The 24,824-nt window shown below is 37.5% G+C and overlaps 1 protein-coding gene across 2 annotated transcripts in view; it reads right to left on the minus strand.

Annotated features, from left to right (window-relative positions):
• The window catches only part of negr1 (neuronal growth regulator 1), a 540,105-nt gene that overhangs the window by 206,070 nt on the left and 309,211 nt on the right, over positions 1-24,824 (minus strand). For both annotated transcript variants that reach the window (XM_063064226.1, XM_063064225.1), the window contains exon 2: positions 3,032-3,264. In XM_063064226.1, the coding sequence (XP_062920296.1) occupies positions 3,032-3,264 (233 nt within the window). The remainder of the gene's footprint in view (positions 1-3,031; positions 3,265-24,824) is intronic.

Below are 24,824 nucleotides of genomic sequence, written 5' to 3' on the forward strand. Positions count from 1 at the left end.
TGACTGAATTCAGATCAGAGTGCATTTCTGACAGGGAAAAAGAAGCGAGAACAACAGATGCATTTGATTGCATTCTTTAAAAGAAACTCCAGGATGAAATCAACATCAAACCAACACCACAGGAAGATACAGAAGGAAAATCAAGCCTTCTAATGTACCCATGTGAGTATCTTCTCCAAGAACAATTTTGGCTCTTCTGTGATTATATAAGCAACGGGTGGTTGATTTCTTGTCTTAAATTCAGTGCTAATGATAGGTGACCAACTATCATTCCTCCTCAGTGCATTATAACTCAGATTCATTGCAAAATCTCTGCTCCAACTGATAACCTTTGAAAAGTTGAACAACTTTTTTTTCAATCAATGTTCTTTTTCCTCCTAAAATCTCTATGCTTCTAAAATCAAACTTGGAGTCATGAAGTCTATCTTTGATTTTGATTATTTTCTTTCCTATTTTTTATGACTTGTAATTGCCTTAAAGAATCTCAGAATCATTTTACCTCAGGAGGGCAGTTGGACTCTCGAGCATCTACAAATTTCTTGTAAGCGCAACAGTTAGTTCTAATCTCTGTCCACCCTAGTACTACTGCAATCTTATTTCCTTCAAATACTTGGCAAACTTCAATTGGATTTACTTCACCGCTGTGTAGGCAGTATAAATAAAATATCTTTTCATTCTTGGTTTCTCTGGTTCTTATTCCAGCCACATTAGATCAGTGGTATCGATAATTGGCCTTTCAGTGACTGAAAATGGACTATTTTAATCAGTACATTGACTGATCAATTACATGAAGTCACCACTCAAATTCATCTGCTTTAAAGAGAACTATTCTGGGAAATCTTTTTGCACCCCCTTTAATAGCATTTACATCATTCTTAACACATGGTAACTCAATACTTCAGATGTGATCAAACCTGTGCTTCAAGAGATTCAAATAAATTCCCTTTTTTTTAACCTAGAAATTCAAATTCAGGCAGTTTTTGTTTGATAATCGGGCACTTCTTACAACTTTAATACCAAACCTGAAGTCACACAAAAATATTGCAAGTTGGACGTCCTTGCTTTAAAGAACTATTAGTGTGGTTTGCTCCCCCCTCAAGAGTCTGAAGCCCAGTGGATATGTTTCACAGATGGCAGCCATTCTGTAGATAGACAGCTGCCATGGCATTCACTGGTGGGTCTGCAATTTACAGCAGGGGTTTATTAAAAATTACAAGGGATGTATTTTTAAAGAGGAAAACAATGGTCAGTTTTTTTTTACGCATCTAAATAGATAATGATGGAAATACTTGACAGGCTAGGCAGCAACTGTGGAGTGAGAAACAAAGGCATTTACTTCATTTAATGTGTGTTCCCAGAATTTCTATATATATTTCAGATTTTCAACATCTGTGTTTTTTTGATATTTCATTAATTCACAAGCATTTCATCCCTTTTTCTGTAATGTGCAGTCGAGCCTCACCTTACAGCTGCTTTAGATGCAGAAATTCACCATTTCAGGATTCACAGTTCACTATGGAATAAAATTCACTTTTCTGGAATTTATATTTCCCGGCATATGCTTAGCATATGCAATTTTGCCTAATGGAAAACTGTAACATGGACATTTTTCTATGAATGCAATGTGGGAGTGACCTGTATTCCATGTGAATTATTTTTAAAGGTCACATGTTGCAATAATAGGATGGAATTTTTGTTATGGAGTAATTAAAACAGCCCCTAGAATTTGAATGTTTTATCCCATTTACAAAGTATAATAGGAAAATTAACCTGTGGCTGGAAAATGAAACAAAGTGCCAATTTCCCGAAGGAAGCAATCTCAACATGGAATGGGCAGACTTAGTTCAAATCAGATGCAAAACACTTTTGATCTAAAATATATGCAAAAATATACAAATGGTTCTTTTTCTAGGCAATGTCTCTTTTTAAAGCCTGTATGGCTTTTGAATGATAAAACAATGGACATTACAGATTATCAAATATCTGTTGCAAAAATTAGATCTCATGGCCCTGCATTTTTCATATTATCGTGCAAAATATTTACTTTTGCTCTCTGGAAATTAAATATAGTGGAGAGTATATATGATTGTATTAATTGCATTTGAAATACAAAAAGAACAGAATCAATAACTAAAGCCTATTCTAATGAAATGTCTCCTTGCATTAAAGCAAACCACAGTTTGGTTCACACTGTGTATGAATAGTCACTGCTATGCAAAAGAAATTATAGCTAAAATTAAGACTATTGCGTGGTGGATTCAAAATAACAATGATATCAAGTATCAGATTCAGACAATTGGTAGCACCATCATACTATCCTGAACAGTGAACAAATATATTACTCTTATACAACACAGAGTAATTATTAGTTTTACACCCATTTGGGATGACTCAAGAATATATTAATGTATTACATAAATTAAAGATATTTTATACCACCTTTAAAATTTGTAACTTCAGAGATAATTTGACAGAATTTTATGTGCTATTTTAAAGTGAATCTCAGCTACAAATAAACCACTCAGAATGAATTTTATCTATCGCAGTATTCATTTCAGATTTGACCATGTTTATTTGGTTAATCTTAGGAGTAGCAATCCGAGTGTTAGAGCTGGCCACAGTGAGGGACCAGCTCTAACATGAAGAATGTCCCATTTCAGTTGTGCAACCATACTTTTTCAGCCCTTCACTGCAGGGAACAATATCCTTGAGCTTCTGATCCTATGAACACTGCTGATGATTTGGGTGAGGATCAAATAACTCTTAGTGATATACAGTATTTTAAAGTGTTTATATCAAAGAAGGAAGACATTAGGCTCTTGCAGCAGTACCAGAGGGCAGTGCTTTTTTTTTAATCATGGGACATCAGCATTAGAAGAGAAAAAAATTGAGTTAAAGAAGGACACTCACACACAATCAATATAATAAATTACTGAATTATAACAGGGCTTAGTAAAGTCCATGCTCTTTCTTTGCTATCTGATGGATCAATGCTTTACTGCATCCCTCACTATGTTTTCACAAGGCTTACCTTGCACTATCAAATGCATTTGTAATGTCTTGGGATTGTATTGTGTCTGGACTGAACAGGTATATGGGCCATCATCAGTGACTTCAACCTTCTGAATCTGAAGACTATATTCTTGTTTAATGCCTGATACGATTGACACGCGTGGGTCCACAGACCATTTGTCGTTCCCCGCAAAGATGATACTGGACCGGTTCAACCATGCGCCCTTTGAAGCACCATCTTCCAGATAGCATCTATAAATAACAGAAGAAATCAACACATATAATTTTCCATAAATTCAAATAGAGAATTTTGTTTTCATTTTTAACAGATCTGATGATTGTTAACATGAAGTGTCACATTTCAGTTGTGCAACAATACTTTTTCAGCCCTTCACCCCAGGAAATGTCTGGTAAGATATGGAATGATATTTCATCTCTTTCCACAGAATAGCACATTTAACCTTTATGAAATACAGTGGATTCCAGTAAATCGGGCCATTAGTTAATTGGGGCAACCACTTATTTGGGACAACTCTTAAAGAACAAAAACTAATCAAGAAAATAGCCAGGATACTTTTCATTTATTTGGTACACCATCCGCTTAATTGGGGCAAGTGACTGTTAGCATGCAGTTTCTAACTAGCAATAGACATGTGTTCTGACATGGCTTTAGACACTACACCATACATAGTGACTTTTGACATTGATAGTTGGCGAGAAATAAGCAGTGAGATAATTCACAACTGTTTTGAATTGAATTGAATTAGCTTTATTTCTTACATCTTTCACATATATGAGGAGTAAAAATCTTTACGCTACATCTCTGTCTAAATGTACAAAGTGCAATTTATAGCAATTTGTAATAAATGGTAGTAGTAAATAGTATGTGCAACAGGACAGTCAATATAGCATAGAAATAATTGAATTGATCAGACTGATGGCCTGGTGAAAGAAACTGCCCCGGAAACTGTTGGTCCTGGCTTTCATGCTGTGGTACTGTTTCCCAGATGGTAGCAGCTGGAACAGTTCGTGCTTGGGGTGACTCGGGTCCCCAATGATTGGCAATTGGAAATGCCAGAAATGACCATGAGTGAAAGTGAGGTGATTCCACTACTTCAATATGTTAGGAACTATGAAAAACTTGAAGGTATCGATAATCTTCTTGAATGTTATAATGAAAATAAAGATTTGGAAGATGCAATTGTCTAAAGCACTGTATGAAGGCACTCCAATTTTTTGCATAAACACAAGAAAATCTGCAGATATTAGAAGTCCAAGTAACACACACAAAATGCTTGAGGAACCCAGCAGGCTAGGCTGCATCCATGGAAAAGAGTGAACAGTTTACATTGACACTTCATCACAACCCTTCATCACCATGAAGGGTCTCAGTCTGAAGAGTTGACTATTTACTCTTTTCCATGGATGCTGCCTGAGTTCCTCCAGCAGTTTGTGTGTGTTACTTCAATATCTGCACAAAGTGTCTGTGATGATATTGTTCATTTACAGTCAATCAGAAGAACACAACATTGCACACTGGCTGAATCAGTTTTATAGTCCTCTAGTGGTATTGGTAATGTTCAATTTGTTCTGTATTTCATTTAAATACATAATTTGTTATTCAGTTAAACAGTAGTTTGTGTTTTTTTATACCTTTTTAATTATTTCCATGAAACTTCAGCTAATTGGAGCAGCTGTTTAATTGGGTCAAAAGGTACTGGGTCCGATGAGTCCCAATTAACCAGAAACTGCTGTACTCAAAGATTGTGTCAAAAACTACCCACTACCAGTTAGTGTGGTACTGAGTACACCTTGGGTGCACTGGAGTTGGGAAAATTCACTTGAAACTATTAAAACTCAATTTTCCATAGAAGTCTTTCAGCGAGTGTATATTACATTCATTTTTCTCATTTGTCTGATTTTGAGTTGGAATTGGCAAGGAAGAAATTAAATTTTGTTGCTGGTGCTACAAAGACAATTGTGTATCTATGTGATATTATATTTTGAGAGAGAAAAAAACAGCAATTGTGCAAAGCAAGCATCACACATTCAGTGTCAGCTTCCTCACTAGAATGGGAATAGCAATGGGAGTTGGCAATAGCAATTATACATCCCATTGCATTGCGTTTATCTGCCTGGTGTACTGACTATGCTCAGCCAACACAAGTTGCCATATTTTTCCCCAGAGAAATGGGATGAAAATGAGCAAATTCTCATGATTTACTTGGACCTTTAGCATACCATTTACAATTTTGCATCCAAATGTCTTTAACATTATTTTAATGTAACCTTAGAACTATCACAAAGTAGTGTGTCTTATTTTTATTTCCACATTATTAAAGCAGGGAAGCAGCTAATGAGACAGCAATTAATATTCTGCTGCTTAATTATTACTTTGATAAAAAAAGTTAATAAGATCATAAGATATAGGAGCAGAAGTAGGCTATTCAGCCCATTGAGCCTGCTTCACCATTCATTCATGGGCTCATCCAATTCTTCTAGTCATCTCCACTTCCCTGTCTTCTCCCCGTACACTGGCTAATCAAGAACCTATCTATCTCTGCCCTACATGCACCCAATGACTTGACCTCCAAGCTGCTCATGGCAAAAAATTCCATAGGCTTACCACCTTCTGACTAAAGTAATTTCTCCTCATCTCCGTTCTAAATGGACGTTCTTCAATCCTGAAGTCGTGCCTTCTTGTCCTAGACTCCCGTACCATGGGAAATAACTTTTCCATATCTAATCTGTTCAGGCCCCCCTTATTTTCCTGAACTCTAGGGAATACAGCGCAAGAGCTGCCAGATATTCCTCATATGGTATCTAACTGGAATTGTGATTGTGAGTTTTAAGAGTAACTGCAATAGAGATAAAGTGCCATGCGGAATTAGGATAGAATTAGAATTAGAATCCATGGAAAATTCTTACTTTGGAAGGCAGTGCATTCACCAATGCATAATGTAGAAAATATAGGTCAGGAGCTTTGCTCAATTTGGTTTCTAGATGCAAAAATCTTTTCTCAAAAGGTGGATTGGTTGGATAAGGAACATAATGGATAAGTCCGGAATAAATGGAATTCATGGAATGCCTTTTGTTCTGGGATCTAGACTCCCAATTTCACAAAAAATTAAAACAGACTAATAGAGTTTATAAATGCACAGTTTTCCATGCAGTGCACACTGTAAATGTTCTTTTATGTAGGGGATAATGGGCTGGTGAATCAGACCTTACATGATTTCTTGTGTACCTGCATTCTCATTAAAAAAAAAGAAAAAATCTTCCAAACACAATTTACCAAAGTATATACAAACATACTACATAACCAATTTATTTTCATAAAGTTCAATTTTACAAGGTTCCACCAACAGCAAATGAATAAGTGAATACTTTGGTAATTATGTTTAGTTATATTGGTTGAAGGAGCAATGCTAGCAGGAATATCAGTTCAACTTACTCTGAATTCAGTTATGGCAATATTTTGTTCACCTAAACAATGAGTGGAGATCTCAGTCTAAGACTTACCACATTTAGCTCTTCATCAACACTACACAAAGTGTTAATTTGTCTTATCCTCCAAGGAACTCATTCCTATTTCAGTAGGCTTTTACTAAGGTCTAACAGGAACCTGTCAGAATTAGCACAAATGATGATTCATCTAATGCACCAAAACTTCCTCCCTTCTCATTCCCAACCAAAAGCATTTGTTGGTCCAGACTCTTCCCAGCCCCACTCACAGACATAGGGAACTGATTAGCTTGAACTCTCTAACTCCAAGACCCAATACAGCAATATTTTCTGTCCCTCAACATTCCCCTCCCTCTCTCACCTGGTTGACTCCAGTTGCTAATCAGTCCAGATGACCTACTCATCTCTAACCTAAACTAAGCACAGGTCACAGTCACTCTACCCCACCCCAACCCAACACACCAACAAGATGAATTCCCATTTGGGTCAACTAATGCCAGTTCTCATTCCCCCACCCCTTGAATTCCCTCCCTTGGTCCCCACAGATTTTTAAAAAATACTTACAGAAAGGGGATCCAATTGAAATGACAGTAAGTGTCTGCCTCAGTTTGGTGGAACCATTTGAGTAGGTTAGTTTTCTGATTTGTGCTAATGTCATTTTTTTGGACCATGGGTGTGGGACTATTATTCCTGGTTATTAACCCAAGAGGACCTTGGGGTAGCATGTGGACAGAAATCTTCACACCTAGATGTTCAGTTGTGATATTGTCCAGCACTATAACGGAAGTAAGACTGAAAGAGGTACACTGCCTATTATTGGGGTTTGATGTGTCAGATAGGAACTATGTTTAGCATCATTTAGGTAAACAACACTCACAAAATGTATTGGTACTGATACTGCATTCCTCTTATATCTCCACAAGATCAGTCAATATCTCATTTCAACTCCCGAAATTTCTTGAAATTTTAGATGTCTGTTCTTATAGAACACACCAGTGAGCTCGAATGCGGCGTTACTGTGTTAGGGTTAAATGCTATTCAGCCCCAGGTTTTCAGTGCTTGGATGTTCACACTAGTTTGGAGCTTGAATACAACCCAACTTTCTGATTTAATGCAAAATCAACTAAATTTTCGTTTTTTAAAGTTTAAAACTGGTCATATTGGGAACGTTGTAAAAATGGTGATTGATGGAAGTATAAATATATTACTTGTGGCATGAAATGACCCAAAAACCAAGTTACTTGTGGGACTACTGTGAAGATGTGCTGCCCATAATTTTCCATCTACTTACACAGACAAAGATAGGCAATGTCAAATATCATCAAATACAGTCCTACCAACTTTGTCAGAACTTTTTTGCCTATAGTTTTGTGGTATAGATGTGTAAATAAGTACACAGTTGCCATTCCATCTTGTGTGTGCTCAGAAAATTATCTGACTTACAGATTGCTTTGTTCCTAAAGGGATAACTTACTGAACTGTTTTTTTTTCATATTTCTTGTGGACACACTCACATGCCAGAAATGCTCTAAGAAAGCCAGGTGCAATTAACTGCAATGTTCAGTAAATCACATTCATGCTTAACATTCTGATAAATTTATTGATTTATTTAGAGATACAGCATGGAATAGGCCCTCTGACACTTTGAGCTGTGCCACCCAGCATTCGTCCAATTTAATCCTAGCCTAATCATCGGACAATTTACAATGACTAATTAATCTACCAACAAGTACGTCTTTAGGCTGTAGGAGGAAACTGGAGCACCCAGCGGAAACCCATGTGTCCATGGGGAGAACATAAAATTCCCTACAGGCAGTGGCGGGAATTGAACCTGCGTCACTGGTACTGTAAAGCTGTAAAGCACTACACTACCATATCACCTCACTGGTAAATGTCACTAAACAAAGAAAGATTCTCTTTTCTTAGGTGTAAAGTTCAAAAATTGCTCTTCAGCACATAGCACAAATTTGATTTTTTTTAAAGAAATCTTGATGACAAAACTGCCAGTAATCACCGTCTCTGCGGCACAAAATTAATCATGCCTTTTGTACATTACAAATCCTTGATAAAGCGCAAAATATGTGGAAACTGTTGTCACTGACATCCAGTTCCTTAACACTATGCCCTCCTGTAGTTATCACTGAAGGCTTTCATGAGGAGATCACTGAAATGGAGAGAATTTCAACATTTCATCTACTGTTCTCACCGAATACATTACAGAGTGAACCAAATGTTACAGAATGAGACACAACCAAGTTATTAATTGGTGTGTTAAGCAATAATTATCAAACATTATCTAAATGGAAACTTAATTTTATATATACAGTCTAACTCACTCAGATTAATTATTTCAAAGGTCTGATCAAGTTAGATTACTTGTGAGTATATGTTTCAATCTTTATTTTATTCCATATAAAATGTTTAAAAAACTAAAAATTACAGCTTTTGACTGCTGCTTTTTTGATGCTGCTTAATTCTTGCTGAATGCTGGAGATTTGATATTAATGTCAGGAAAGGAGCAAATCATGGTAATACTTAGATCTTTTAGGGCTGCTTTCCTTTACTTCACCAACGATGCAAAATCCAGCCAATAACTGTTGAAACCATAATTCAAGCAATGGAAGAAATGATCATAGCAAAGCATTTATCAAGAGTATTACTCATATTCTCTATGATTTAGCTACAAAGCAATCTCAAGTCTTTTTCTTTACTTTGTGAAAAATTATGAAAAACATGCACTAAAAGAATAAATAAACTTGATAGCTGCATTGATTAAAATTACTGAAACATTTGTCAAAGTATTAACTCATTTGAAGTGAACTCTGTCATTTGTAAAATAGTTTTTTGTTGACTGAATGAAGCACATTAAGCCTGGAAATTTCATGCTTTTTAAAAACATATTCTGGAGGTCAAAGCAATTTTATGCATGTGTCATGGGTCATAATACAGACAGTGAATTATACATACACGTACTTTGACACATTCAATTACAGAATGCAATTTATTTCTGATTTTTTAAAGAGAACTGCAGTCCATCAAAGAGATCCAAGGAATATATATAGAACAGCTACAAGTACCATAAATCATGCCTATCACTATTGATAACTGTGAAAATGTCAGATCATTAACATCCAGCAGCTGAGTAAAAAGCACAATGCAAAAGAGAGCATATTCCACTACAATATTTTCAGTTTTTTATCTTGTAAACGTAATCGGCCAAGTACATTTCCAAAAGCACATCACAGACACATATGAGCTGTGCTGCCAAAGTCACAGACCTGTTTCACAGGTCCTTGTTAACAGCTAAAACTTACTGTGTATGTATATATTTTTTTATTTTTATTTAATTTCTAAAACCTCGCAGCAAAATAAAAGGTACTGAGATCATGAAAAAAATATTTGCTGCAAAATTAAGTGCTTGTTTCTGTCTTTCAATAGCTTACTGATAAGCATTTATTTGCTAAACTTTGATTCTTTTTATTTTAATTTCCCAGCGTTATCAACAGTATAGTTCAGGGGAATTGTTCTATTTCAATTTTACATAGTTATGCACTAAATGATAGCTCTCGCTCACTATCAGATAGTTTACACATTCAGACTGCAGGTTAAGATAGTGGTATAAGTACAATTTCACCCATGAATCAAGCCTGGAACAACCAAATCAAAATCAGACAACAATCAAATCTTACAGCCTTCTAGTCCTTAATAAATATTTAATCCTACATCGGGGTAGACCTATCATGTAACTTGGGTGCAATGATGGAATGTTTGTGATATCAATTCAAATGAACCATTTAAAAAAATAATTAGGTGACTGAATATCGTGCTTCAAGTAATCATATTTATATTACTTTAGTCCTGATTTTAACTCTGTTTAAGTGGTTGCCAGCTACACCTAGCACATCCTTAGGTCATGTTGGCTGTTAATGCACACAAGGCGTTTTACTGAATGTTTCAATGTACATGTGATAAATAAATGAATTTGAATCTTAATCTGAGTCTGAAGTTTTTGCTGATAGGTATTGAGGTGTGTAGGAATATATTCAGTGCTTCAATATGAGTCTGGATTAGCTTAAACTGGGAGTTCACTAAAATCTCACATTATTGTGATTGTTCTGATCTTATGAACTAAAGAGAATCTACCTTCCTGGCCTCTTCCTTTTTATGGTTCATTTGGCCAAGCACTTAACAATTGGGAAGAGAACAGGCTGGAATCAAAGTAGCAGTCTGGTCCAATAATCTCATCAGAATCCAACAGCTGTATGTACTGAAGATCTTGCCAGTTTTGGATGGATCTCCTTGTCCCCACCTTAATGAAGCAAGATAAAATCCAACATGGTGCAAATCTGGATAGCCATGGCACGTTTTCATCTTTTCTGCAGGATACCTCATTAATGGACAGACATATTGTTAACTGTAAAATTGCTATTATATTATTTTTAATGTTATATCAGTGCAGTTTCATTTTAAGAAGACATGTATTTCTCCTTATATTTCTGAGTATAGCCAAAATCTTTGAAGTGGCTGTAGCGAACTTAGGCATTGCTTAGCAATGACCCTGCATAACTTTTCATTTATATAAGGATCAAGCATTTGCAATTAAAATTGACAACAAGGATGACTTGTTTATACACCGGCTTTGCTGCTGCTGAGGTGACTAATAGACTAATGCAGGAACTGAAGACTCTTACACATGTGGGTAAGGAGATTAATTGATGAGTTGGGCAAGTGAGTAATTTTTCAGGTGGCCAAGGTTTCCAGGAACCATTGGGGATGTTACACTTCTTTAAGGAAGCAATGAGCATGGTCTTGAATCTTTTTTTGCTGCCTTGATAATTTCCTTTCACATCAGAGCTCAGAATATATTCTCCGTTTCATTGGTCATGCAAACAAAATGGCGTGTCCTACATTGCTGACTGAGTAATCAGGGCCGCAGTGATTAGGATGTTGGCCTAGGAGAAGAAGCTGATGTTTGGTTTGCTCACAATGAATTTGAACGATATTACGGATATTACGTCTTGACAGGCCTGGAGAGGAGCAAGAACTATTGTTGCCCAGCAGACTTTGTGTTTTGTTCCTGGATCTTAAAAAAAACGTTGCTTCAATCAACCAAAGGCTGGGTGGAAATGTAGTATGTGAAGCAATTGTGCTTTGTCATCCAAGACAATAAGTAGGTAATCAATTATTGCCTATAAATGAGTAATTTGCTGTCCTTGGGTGAGAGTTGAAAATGCAGATCACTGAAGGATGGATATATCAAAACAATTTCAATAGAAAGCCCTTCTAAAGAAAATCTGTCTCAGTTGCTTGGTTCAGAAAGATCAATTTCACTTTCAGAGGACATAGCAGTTGATGTTGAAAGAGCACAAGATATTGTGGGAATAGAATCAATGAAGAAAATAAACACCAGGGGAGGACTTAGAACTTGAAACCACTAACAGAGTAAAATTGTCAGTATTAAATGAGACAAAGAGAACCCAGAGCAGTACTTTTATTGTGACAGCAGTTACCTTTATAAGCAGAATGTTCTGCAGAAGGAAAACTAGTAAACCACATGAAGAACTCAACTGCTTTATGACAGTCTGTTGTTCTGTAAAGCTAATGCACCAGAATTCATGCAGTAAATGTTGAAATTAACTCAAAGAGCAACAACAAACCTTATGATCTCAAGAATACATTTGTAATCTAGCACACTCATTTGATCCATGGCAAGAAGAGAATATGTGAATCAACATCATTGCATATCTCAGTGTTTTGAAAAATTGTTAACAGCCTTCAATGTTGTCCTACTCTAATTCAACAAGTTAATTTTGAAGTATTTCCTTACTCTTGCACAAACAGTTCTGAAATGTTTCCTTTTAATCACAAATTATATTCAAAATAGAGAGTACTATCATTCTATCTTATGTGTTCTCATGTGCCTCCAGCATTTTTCTGACATTTAATAGAGCATCAGCTCTTTGCAGTATCGAGATCATATTTGTAATCCTACAATCTACCCCACTTGTCAGGAAGCTACAGAACAGTCTGTCAGTATTGTGATCATCAACATGGTCCCCCAAACTATGACACTAAAAGAAAATCAAAGCTGCACAAAGTAAAATGATGCACTATCTCTGTATGTGACAGCAATTCAGTTACTAAAAAAATAATACTTTATAGAAACATATGCTTCATGATGTCCTGCTTATATGGCAAGTCTGAATGTCAACTTCAGAAATTCTCATCCCCAAAATCACTACTGGAAGATCCTAAGGGCATTGCTTATAATGGCTGTCAAGGAAAATGTTAAAACTAAACAACAGGGAGAAGACATGATCACTGGGAACAGATAGTTTGGCTAAAAACAAAATTAACAAATGTTTACAGCAATAAACGATTATAATGACAAACCAGCAGAGAACGATACAAATTTTGAAATTGCCCAAATGTTATTGCTGGTGTTGATTTTGCAGTCAGTTCTACATCCCAATTACCTATTTGTAATTGCTGTTGACTACAACATATTGCACTGTTCTTGAAATTATCAGTTCTTCATTCAGAGAGATTACTTCATTCAGAGAGATTACCGCCTTTGTGCTTTTCAACAGTGGCAATGTTAGAAAAATTTGCTAACTACCTAGGTGTCACAGACCCCAAAGTTACATCTCACTGACCATACAGCAATAGTCAAGGGAAGCAGAAATAACTTTGTAAACATTAAAGAAAGTTATCTGTGTTGCTTCTGTTGAAGGAAATTTATGGAGGCAATCATTTTTAACAAGGAACAGCGCTGCATTCAGCATAGGAACACCAGCAGCTATCTTCAATGCTGCTTAAACAATGCACATGAGAGCATGGCAGAATGAAAGAAAAAACATAAAATCAAATACAACAAAACACATGAAATTCAGTTTCGCATCCTTACAGCCTGGGGAGACACTTGTGACCGACAATAATTACATAGAGCAATGAACCAACTTCATATGACATGCAATCATTTGAAATGACCACCACTGAGGCATGCATAATTGAGAAATTCCTGTTTCATAGAGAATCACATAAAATACATTATTTTACAAAGTGTCCTTCATAACATAACATAGATGGCAGGTCCAAAATTGATGATCTCAATACTCAATAAAGACGGCAGTCTGAGCTGAGGCAATGCAGTCACGTCCGTGAGTAGAAGTGCCTCTCAGTCCCAAAACATGCCGTAAAAATAACACAATTGCATCTCCAGGATGTGTGCTCAGCTTACTGCTCTACTCTCCCTATTCTCATGGCTAAATATTATCCAATGACACTATTGTTGTTGGTGGCAGTAAAAAGTTGTACAGGAGTGAGGTAGATGGGCTGCTTGAGTGGTACCACAACAACAACATCACAGTCAATGTCAGCAAGACCATTGTGGACTTCAGAAAGGAGAAGCCAAGAGAACACATACTAATCCTTAATGGAAACAGTGAACAGTTTCAAATTCCTGGGTATCAACCACTCAGAGGGTCTATTGTTGGCCCAATACAATGAAGCACTCATGAAGAAGGCACACTTTTGACTCTATTTTGTTAGGAATTTGAAGAGATTCAGTCTGACACCAAAGACCGTGCAAATTGATGTACCACGGAGAGCACTTGACTGGTTGCATCACACACTGGTCTGGAAGCTCAACATACAGGACTGGAAGAGGCTGCAGAGTGTTACAGATTCAACCAGTTCTATCATAGGCACAGCCATCCTCACCATCAAGGGCATCTTCAAGAGGCTAAGCGTCACGAAGATGGGATCCATCACTAAGGATCCTCATCACCCAGGGCATGCCCTCTTTTTATAGGTACCATCAGAAAGGATGTACAGGAGCCTGAAGACTCACACTAAATGTTTCCGTCATGCCTTCTTCCTTTCTGCCATCAGATTTCTGAATGGTCCATAAAACTCATGCACACTGGCTCTCTATTCATTTTCATTGTGCTATTTATTTATTTCTTAAACTGTACGGCTGTCACAAAACAACAAATTTCACAGCGTACTGTAAGTTAGTGATAATAAATGGAATTCTGATTCTGAAACAAAGGCTATGAAAATTGAAACTGTCCTTTTAATTGATAAGGGGAGGGATATAGTGTGATTTACTTACATTATTGTTCTGTTATATTCATGCATTTTCTTTTTAGGAACACCATGCATATTTCTTCTTGAAGTATAGACAGGCTGATTTTAGATCTGACAGTGTTTACCTCCTTTACATAATCCAATTTCAATAAAGATATGTGGTTTTAACATTGGGGTTGAGGGATCTGCAGATTTAACTCTGCTTCATTAGTGTTTCTGATGTTTAATACAGAGGATACCTAACAAATGCACAACTGCATTTCTTTCTTTAGTGTTCAATCTTACATGCTCAGGCCACTCCAGAGAAGTGATCTTCCATAGTATCTGTGAAACTTGGCTCTGAATAGATTCTCAATTGGTCCCAGGGCAGTGTTGAGAAACCTACTGGGTAGGCGCCCTCCAATGTAGACACTTAAGAACATAAGAAATAGGAGCAGGAGTAGGCCATCCGGCCCATCGAGCCTGCCCCACCATTCAATAAGATCATGGCTGATCTGTCTGTAAACTCAGCTCCATCTACCTGACTTTTCCCCAAAATCCTTAATTCCCCTACTATGTAAAAATCTATCTAACTGTATCTTAAATATATTTAGTGAAGAAGCCTCAGCTGCTTCCCTGGGCAGGGAATTCCACAGATTCACCACTCTCTTGGAAAAACAGTTTCTCCATCTCCATCCTAAATCTTCTCCCCTGAATCTTGAGGCAATGTCCCCTAGTTCTAGTCTCACCTACCAATGGAAACAACTTTCCTACTTCCATCTTATTTATCCTTTTCAAAATTTTGTATGTTTCTATGAGGTCCCCTCTCATTCTTCTGAATTCCAGACAGTATAGTCCCAGGTGACTCAATCACTCCTCATAGGTTAACCACTTCTTTGGAATCAACCTGATGAACCTCCTCTGCACTGCCTCCAAAGCCAGTATATCTTTCCTCAAGTCTGGAGAACAGAACAGCACACGGTACTCCAAGTGTGGCCTCACCAGTACCCTGTATAGTTGCAGCATGACCTCCTTGCTCTTGACTTCAATCCCTCTAGCAATGAAGGCCAACATTCCGTTTGCCTTCTCAATAACCTGTTATACCTGCAAGCCAACTTTTTGCGATTCATGAACAAGCACTCTCAAGTCCCTCTGCACAACAGCACACTGCAATCTTTCACCATTTAAATAATAATCTGCTCTTCTATTATTCCTTCCAAAGTGGATGATCTCACATTTACCAACATTGTATTCCATCTGCCAGACCTTGGCCCACTCACTTAACCTATCTATATCCCTCTGCAGACTCTCCACATCCTCTGTACAATTTGATTTTCCAGTTTAGTGTCATCAGCAAATTTTGCTACACTACACTCAGTCCCCTCTTCCAAATCATCAATGTAAATGGTAAACAGCTGCGGGCCCAACACCCACCCCTGTGGCACCCCACTCACCACTGACTGCCAACCAGAGAAACACCCATTTATACCAACCCTCTGCCTTCTATTGGTTAACTAATCCACTATCCATGCCAATACACTTCCTCCAATTCTATGCATCCGTATCTTATTTATAGGTCTCTTGTGCGGCACATTATCAAACGCCTCTGGAAAGCCAAGTATACGACATCCACCTGTTCCCCTCTATCCGCTGCACTCATTATGTCCTCAAAGAACTCCAGTAAGCTTGTCAAGCAGGACTTGCCCTTTCTGAATCCATGCTGCATCTGTCTAATGGAACCACTCCTTTGTAATTGTTTCACTATTTCTTCCTTAATGACAACTTCAAGCATTTCCCGACTACAGATGTTAAGCTAACTGGCCTGTAGTTACCCATCTTTTGCCTACATCCTTTTTAAAAAGTGGCGTGACATTTGCTGTCTTCCAGTCTGCTGGGACCTGCCCAGGGTCTAGAGAGTTTTGGTAAGAGATTACCAACACGTCTACTATAACCTCCGCCAATTCCCTCAGCACCCTGGGATGCATCCCATCAGGACCAGCAGACTTATCTATGTTCAGGCCCTCTAGTTTGCTCATCACTATCTCTTTAGTGGCAGCGATTTTATCAAGGTCCTCACCTCCCATTTCATCCATAACATCATTCTTTGGCTTAATAGGCGTGTCCTCCACCGTGAAGACCGACACAAAATAGTTGTTCAATGCCTCAGCCATTTCCTTATCACCCAATATCAATTTCCCCTTTTCATCTTCCAAGGGACCTACGTTGACTTTAGCCACCCTCTTCCGCTTTATACATTTATAAAAAACTGTTTCTCCTTTGGACTTACTCCTGCAACTGAACCACCCACTTAAACAAACCAATCTGCAGACTTTAAGCATGCCACAGCTGATCACTAAACACCTAATCTGGCTCAACCAGTAACTGCATTCTCTGATCACTCCTAATCTAGTCCCAAATGACCAAGGGAAACATACTGACAACCTATCAACTTGAATCAACATAAAAAACCTTAACATACCACCAACCACCAACCTAAGTACTGATCTGAACATCCAGGATCTCTTTTTTGTAGCTGTCCTTTATCCCATACTGTTGTTTCCAAACCCTGGACCTATTCAATTTCAAAAACAAAGGCCTTAAATAAGAAATAAAGTTCAGCCCATAAGTGGACACAATAAGTGGGTGCAAAAGGACAAAGTCATTGTGATTCTGGAATTAGTCCTTAAACAGTGACAAAGCAATTCATTTAGAAAGTGCCATCCATTTTCCTTCTTTCTGCTGTGTTCGCTGATATTTAAACTCTTCATTGCTGTTTCTTCAATGCAAGTAACCCTTTATCAGCAAGCTTCATGAATCAAAATTTTGTAATTTGAATTATGCTAATTTCATGGCTCCACTACTCATACAATAAGCTGATTTGCTAGGATGCATTCTGACTGGCCGCTTCACAGGCTGGCATGCACAGGAAATCAAGAGGCCACAGAGTGATGGACTCAGCTACTTCCATGATGGACACACCTCTCCCCACCATTGAGGATATCTATAGGAGGCAATATCTCAGGAAGACAACATCTGTTATTCAGGCCACACCCTCTTCTCATTGTTTCATCTTGTAGCAATGAGAAGAGGGAATCAAATGAGAAGTAAATCAAAACTCATATATATAGGTTCAACAACAGCTTCTTTCCCACAGCCATCAGGTTCCTGAATCAACATATAAAAAACCTTAATGCTACCTTGGACTGCATTCATTTTTTCTCTCCCAAAACCTGCACTAATGCCATTATATTTCTTCTATTGTGGTGTTTAAGTTATGTAAAATTTATGTCAATATAAGTTTATGGTAATTTATGCTAATCATTTTTGTTCTCTATTGTGCTGCTGCAAAAAGCTATTTTTCATGGCATTTATACCGTGGGTATACATGTGATGACAATAAATTTGAACTTGAAGATGCTAATATAGTATCCTTTAACGCAACAGCAATTTGTGGATGCTGCTTGATATGCTGAACATTTCCAGCAATTTGTTTTTGTTTCAGATTTCCAGCACATGCAGCTTTTTGCTCCAGTCATATTGCTGTTATGTGCTTTGCAGCTTTCTTGATGAATCAAACTATTGATTTTCTTGGTATTATTAATCACGTTTAGGTACAATGATACCCTTCTTGTATTTAATTTGGAACATGCCTCTAAAGTCATCCATTGTTCATTGCTGGTATATTAGATCTTCTTACACCCCAATTATTCTTCATTAGCTGATAATATAATGTAATTTACTGTGCAACAGAATAAGATGACTATTTGTTGTTAAATGTTATTAAGGAGTATTTTGTGAATAATCTTCATATGTAAATCAAGATAAGTTGGTCTCATTATCTAGTTCTTTTTTTTTCCACATTTGCTGTTTGTACTTGCAAGTCAAAAGGGAGTTCTGTTTCTGTACCAGTCCCACTATGATATTTCCTAACTTAGCACCTATTTTATTTTCATTATACAGTACGGGAGGCATGGATTGCAATCTGAATAACATTCTATCAACTCAGTAGTAGCTCATGTTATATTTTCATTTAAATCACTTTGATCTTTTCTGGGACATCACATAATTTTATAGCTGCTTTTGATGGAAATCTATTAGACAGATTTAAAGAAAAGTTAAAGAAATTTATACCACTATCTCTTTACTTTTAGATGTAAATAGCCTTTTGCTAACAATAAACTTCAAGACTTGAGTTATGTTGAACAAAGAACATCATCATGAAATAGTATTTCAATGTCAGCATCCAAACAGCAGGGACTCTCTGAAATGCGTCAATGCACTCCTACATACTGAGCCTAACAAATATCCTTGTGTATCACCAATAACAACTTACATTTACATTGTACCTTCAACAGAGATGAAGGTACAATTTTCCAAAATGCTTTATGGAGGCACTCAAGTCTGAATTCCAAACGAAAGCTGGGTGGATGTGTTAGGAGAGGAAATCTAGCATTCAATCAAAGAAGCTGGTATAAAGAAATTCCTAGAAGAGGTGAGAGGCAGGAGTATTTAATGTTTTTTTAAGCCTGAAGACCAGGCACACTTGCTGAAGAAGGAACAAGGTATTACTAGATGGAATACAGTATCACAAACAAATGCTGAGGGGGCTTAAGTATACATAAGCTAGAAGCTAGAAGATCATCAATGACAGAAATAAATTAATTTGGTCTGGAAATGACAGAACATTTCTGAGTGAACTTCTGAAGCAAACTGACCAGGAAGGAGAGTAGTAGATGTAAACTGCCTTTATGGTGGGGGGAATATATGATTGGAATCATAACTCAAGTTCAAGTAGGACATTGAATCCCCAAGTTCAGCTTGAGATAGTGGGTACCTAAGATGACTAAACTATCAGCCAAGATTTGAGTCCAGTGAAAGAGGGTGAATAGAATGACTTTTTTCCTTTCACAGCTTTACAAGAAGTGTGCCTTGCTTTGTAGAGTTATTTTCTTTCATTTTAAAGCTAAAATAACTCCAATTAGCAAAAGGCCAGGCAGCATCTCTAGGAAGAAGTACAGTCGACGTTTCAGGCCGAGACCCTTCGTCAGGACTGATGAAGGGTCTCGGCCCAAAACGTCGACTGTATCTCTTCCTAGAAATGCTGCCTGGCCTGGTGAGTTCACCAGCAACTTTGATGTGTGTTGCTTGAATTTCCAGCATCTGCAGAATTCCTCATGTTTCCAATTAGCAAAAACATATTTTTGTTGTCAGCTAAATTGTATTGTTTCCAGGCCAGGATTAACCTTTCACCAAAGTCCTAATCAATCCAATATTTTACAAGTAAGATTCCTCCACTTAAATGGCATACATATATTGGTGAATGAACTCTAAGCTTGTCACCATTGGCTGTTTCAATTGCAACAACAATTTCAATTTATATAGTACCTTTAACATAGCAAAAATAATTTGAAGAAACTAAAAGGTGTATTATATAAAAAAGGAAAAAAAAAGATGCTGAGCATGCAAGGAAATGTCAGGATAGATGATCAAATATTAGCGATATTGAGAAGCTTTTAAGGAGGAGACATGGTTAGAAAGACAGAAGAGTTTTAGAAAGAAATTCCAGGGTTTAGAATTTGACAGCTAAAGACACAATTGTGAATGATTTGACTTAGAAACGTGCAGAAATCTAGAATTGGAATAGTAGGAATATCTTGGAGGAAGATATCTAAGGCTGAAGGAGATTACAAACAATGGGAGGAGTTTGAGAATGTAGATGATAATTTTAAGATTAAGGTGTTAGTTGAGAGTCAGCAAGCATAGAGGCAATGGTTGAAAGGGCAGATTGGGAAATGGACAATGTACGTGTTATTGAGGAAAAGGTGGTGCAGAATGAGGTAGGCTGATCAGACATGTATTTAAACAGACGAGCCTTGATGTATCAAAAGCATGGATGAGGGTTCCAACCCCTGAAATGCTGAGCCAAGGTTGGTTTTAGAACTGGAGTGAATAAACAGTTGCAGTTTAAGAACTTAAGCTAACTGCTGAATAGGAAATGAAAATTATGGAGTTAACTTAGACAAAGACTTCAACCTTTCCAATATTTATATCAGCAGTTTGATAAGTTCCAATGGAGACAAGACAGGTGAGTATTAGGTAAAACCAGATGTTGTTAGCATACAAGCACAAAGTATTGTTTTGCTTTGAGATTATGTGGCATAGCAGAGAGATGACAATTAGGAGGCACTGGTAGACAACAACTAAATAATAGTATGTAGACTTTAGTTAACATGGAAGAGACAGGACAAAATCTGAATCAGCTTTATTCTCATTTGCTGTTTTGCAGTAGCAGTACGGTTGAAGACACAAAATTTACTATAATTTACAGCAGTAAATTATAAATAGTGCAAATAGAGGAATAAAAAGGTAGTGTTCATAAATACATGGATCAGTCAGAAATCTGATAGCAGAGGGGTAGAAGCAGTTCTTAAAAAACTAAGTGTAGGACTCCAGGCTACAAGGAGGGGTAGATTATCTTTCTCAATCACAATCAGGATGCCATTTGTGACTTTTATCATAGTTCTTTTGGTCCTTTTACTTGAAACATGATTGGAGAGACCCAGACAAAGGATTTCAAACATGTGAATAGAAGACTAAGCACATTCAAGTACTGTGGAGAGTAAGAGGTGATAATTCAAAGGAATGGAAGAACTAACTACCTCTTTTGAGTACAGGGGTTCTTATAGCAGATTGGACTGAAATAGGGGGGGATCTGAGGAGGGATAATCAATCAATTACAGCAGCCAACAATCTTAATAGCATTCATCCAGACCAAGAAAACTTCAAAGTTCTTTGGGAAAAGAGGCATAATTCATAATGATAGGTAAAATATATTTCTTAAGTTTCATCTCAAGGCAGAATCTGGACATTTGGAACTGAGAATTATAGCAAATAGGTTTGCCTGTGGTGGACTATTATAAACATTTATAGAATTTTATCCATCATTGAAGTAGTAGACATTTGGGCAGTGAGTACTTTCAATGCTTGATCATACTGAAGCATGGGGGAATATAAAGTGAGAGTATATAACACGAATGCAAAAAATATTCAAATAGCTTTCATAAAAAATACAAATCATTCTAAATGTATGGCAGATATTCATATAGAAACCAACCCAGTCACTATAGTGTTATGAATCCCACCATAATGGGCACAAAGACCACAGCATTGCAAAACATGACCTGGATGCACCTAAGGAACATGGAACCTAGGCACCAGTCTTAATGAAGTTTGAGTATCTACTATCTGTGATACTTTGCTCTTCATAGAAATCTGGGAGAACAAGAAACTCAGATAAGGTACACTTGACAAATAACTTTTTTTCTCAATGTTTTACTATAAAAATCTAGATTTGCACTCCAGAGTATGGAGGAAGTGCTTTATCATTGAAGGTTACATCCTTCTGACAAGACTTTATACTGAAGCTTTGTGTGCTTTCTCAGATAGATGTAAAAGAGTCCAGTACACTACCTCAAAGGAAAACGAGGAAATTATCCCCCCGAACATTTTGACACAGTCAGACAGCTGATGGAGCTGCTGCCTCAGACCTACAGTGACCTGGTTCAAACGTGAACCCTAGTGCTATCTGTAAGGGCTCTGTACATCCTAAAAATGTGAGGGTCGTGAGGTAATTAACCACTAAGAAATGCCCTTGCTGCATAAGTGAGTAATAGAATATAGAGAGAGTTGATGGGAATGTGGGAAGAATAAACTAATATTAGTATAGGATTAGTGTAAACAGGCAATAAATTATTGGTATGAGTTCAGTGGGTTGTATGTTTCTGTGCAGTATGATTCTATTCTTCTATCAATATTCCCAAAGCAGATTACTTTGTTGGTTTTGTCACGTTTCCCAACCATCGGGCTCTTGAACCATAGGGGATAACTTCACTTAACGAAACACTGAACTGTTCCCTCAAGCTATGGACTCACTTTCAAGGACTCTTCATCTCATGTTCTTGATGTTATTTATTTGCTTGTTTATTAGTTTCTTTATTTGTTTGTTTATTTATTTTTGCATTTGCACAGTTTGTCATCTTTTACAAAGATTGGTTGTTTGTCCATCTCATTGTGTGCAGTTTTTCAATGATTCTATTGTGTTTCTTTGCATTTACTGTGAATGCCCACCAAAAATGGTGTTGACATACAGTGCCTATAAAACGTATGCACCAACACCAGCCCCCAGATCACCAGAAAAAGACTCTTTCATGTCAAAGTGAAAACAGATCCCTACAAAGTGATCTAAATTAACTGCAAATATAAAACACAAAATAATTGATTGCGTAAGTATTCACCCCGTCCCCCTTTAGTATGACACACTAAATCATCACTGGTGTAGGGAATTGGTTTTAGAAGTCACATAATTAGTTAAATGGAGATCACCTGTGTGCAGTCAAGGTGTTTCAATTGATTGTAGTAAAATACACCTGTGTCTGGAAGGTCCAACTACTGGTGAGTCAGTATTCTGGCAAAAACTACACCATGAAGGCAAATGAACAGTCCAAACAACTACATAAAAAGATTATTGAAGAACACAATTCAGGAGATGGATACAAGAGATTTTGCAAGTCACTGAATATCCCTTGGAGTAGAGTTAAGTCAATCATCAAGAAATGGAAAGAATATGGCACAGCTGTAAATCTGTCTAGGGCAGGTCATCCTCAAAAATGGAGAGACCGTGCAAGAAGGGGATTAGTGACAGAGGCCACCAAAAGGTCTATGACAACTCTGGAAGAATTTCAAACTTCAGTGACTGTGATGGGGAAGACTGTGCAGACAACAACTGTTGCCCAGGTGTTTCAACAGTTGCAGCTTTATGGGAGATTGGCAAAAAGAAAGCCACTGTTGCAAAAAACTCACATGAAATTTCAGATAGAGTTTGTCAAAAGGCACATGGGAGACTCTGAAGTCAGTGGAAAAAGGTTCTATGGTCTGATGAAACCAAAATTGAGCTTTTTGGCCATCAGACTGAATGCTATGTTTGGCATAAACCAAACACTGCACATCATCAAAAACACACCATCCCTACCATGAATCATGGTGGTGGCTGCATCATGCTGTGGGGATGCTTCACTGCAGCAGGCTCTGGAAGGCTTGTGAAGATAGAGGGTAAAATGAATGCAGCAAAATGTGGGGAAATCCTGGAAGAAAACCTGATACAATCTGCAAGAGAACAACTTGGGAGAAGATTTGTCTTCCAGCAAGACAATGACCCCAAGCATAAAGCTAAAGCTACACAGGAATGGCTTAAAAACAACGAAGTTAATACCCTAGAGTGGCCAATTCAGAGTCCAGCCCTCAATCCAATTGAGAATTTGTTGCTGGACTTGAAAAGGGCTGTTCACTCACAATCCCCATGCAACCTGACAGAGCTTGAGCAGTTTTGTAAAGAAGAATGCAGAAAAATTGCAGTGTCCAGATGTTCAAAGCTGATAGAGACCTATCTACACGGACTCAGGGCTGTAACTGCTGCCAAAGGTGCATCTACTAAATACTGACTTTAAAGGGGTGAATACTTATGCAATCAATTATTTTGTGTTTTAAATTTGTAATTAATTTAGATCACTTTGTAAAGATCTGTTTTCACTTTGACATGAAAGAGACTTTTTCAGTGTCAAAAAAGCAAAATTAAATCCCCTGTGATTAAAGGGCCAGATGGTCTGCATCCCAGAGTGCTTAAGGAAGTGGCCCAAGAAATAGTGGATGCATTAGTGATAATTTTTCAAAACTCGTTAGATTCTGGACTAGTTCCTGAGGATTGGAGGGTGGCTAATGTAACCCCACTTTTTAAAAAAGGAGGGAGAGAGAAACCAGGGAATTATAGGCCGGTTAGCCTAACGTCGGTGGTGGGGAAACTGCTGGAGTCAGTTATCAAGGATGTGATAACAGCACATTTGGAAAGCGGTGAAATCATCGGACAAAGTCAGCATGGATTTGTGAAAGGAAAATCATGTCTGACGAATCTCATAGAATTTTTTGAGGATGTAACTAGTAGAGTGGATAGGGGAGAACCAGTGGATGTGGTATATTTGGATTTTCAAAAGGCTTTTGACAAGGTCCCACACAGGAGATTAGTGTGCAAACTTAAAGCACACGGTATTGGGGGTAAGGTATTGGTGTGGGTGGAGAATTGGTTAGCAGACAGGAAGCAAAGAGTGGGAATAAACGGGACCTTCTCAGAATGGCAGGCGGTGACTAGTGGGGTACCGCAAGGCTCAGTGCTGGGACCCCAGTTGTTTACAATATATATTAATGACTTGGATGAGGGAATTAAATGC

This window comes from Mobula hypostoma, chromosome 12 (genome assembly GCF_963921235.1).
Source record: "Mobula hypostoma chromosome 12, sMobHyp1.1, whole genome shotgun sequence".
NCBI lineage: Eukaryota > Metazoa > Chordata > Chondrichthyes > Myliobatiformes > Myliobatidae > Mobula > Mobula hypostoma.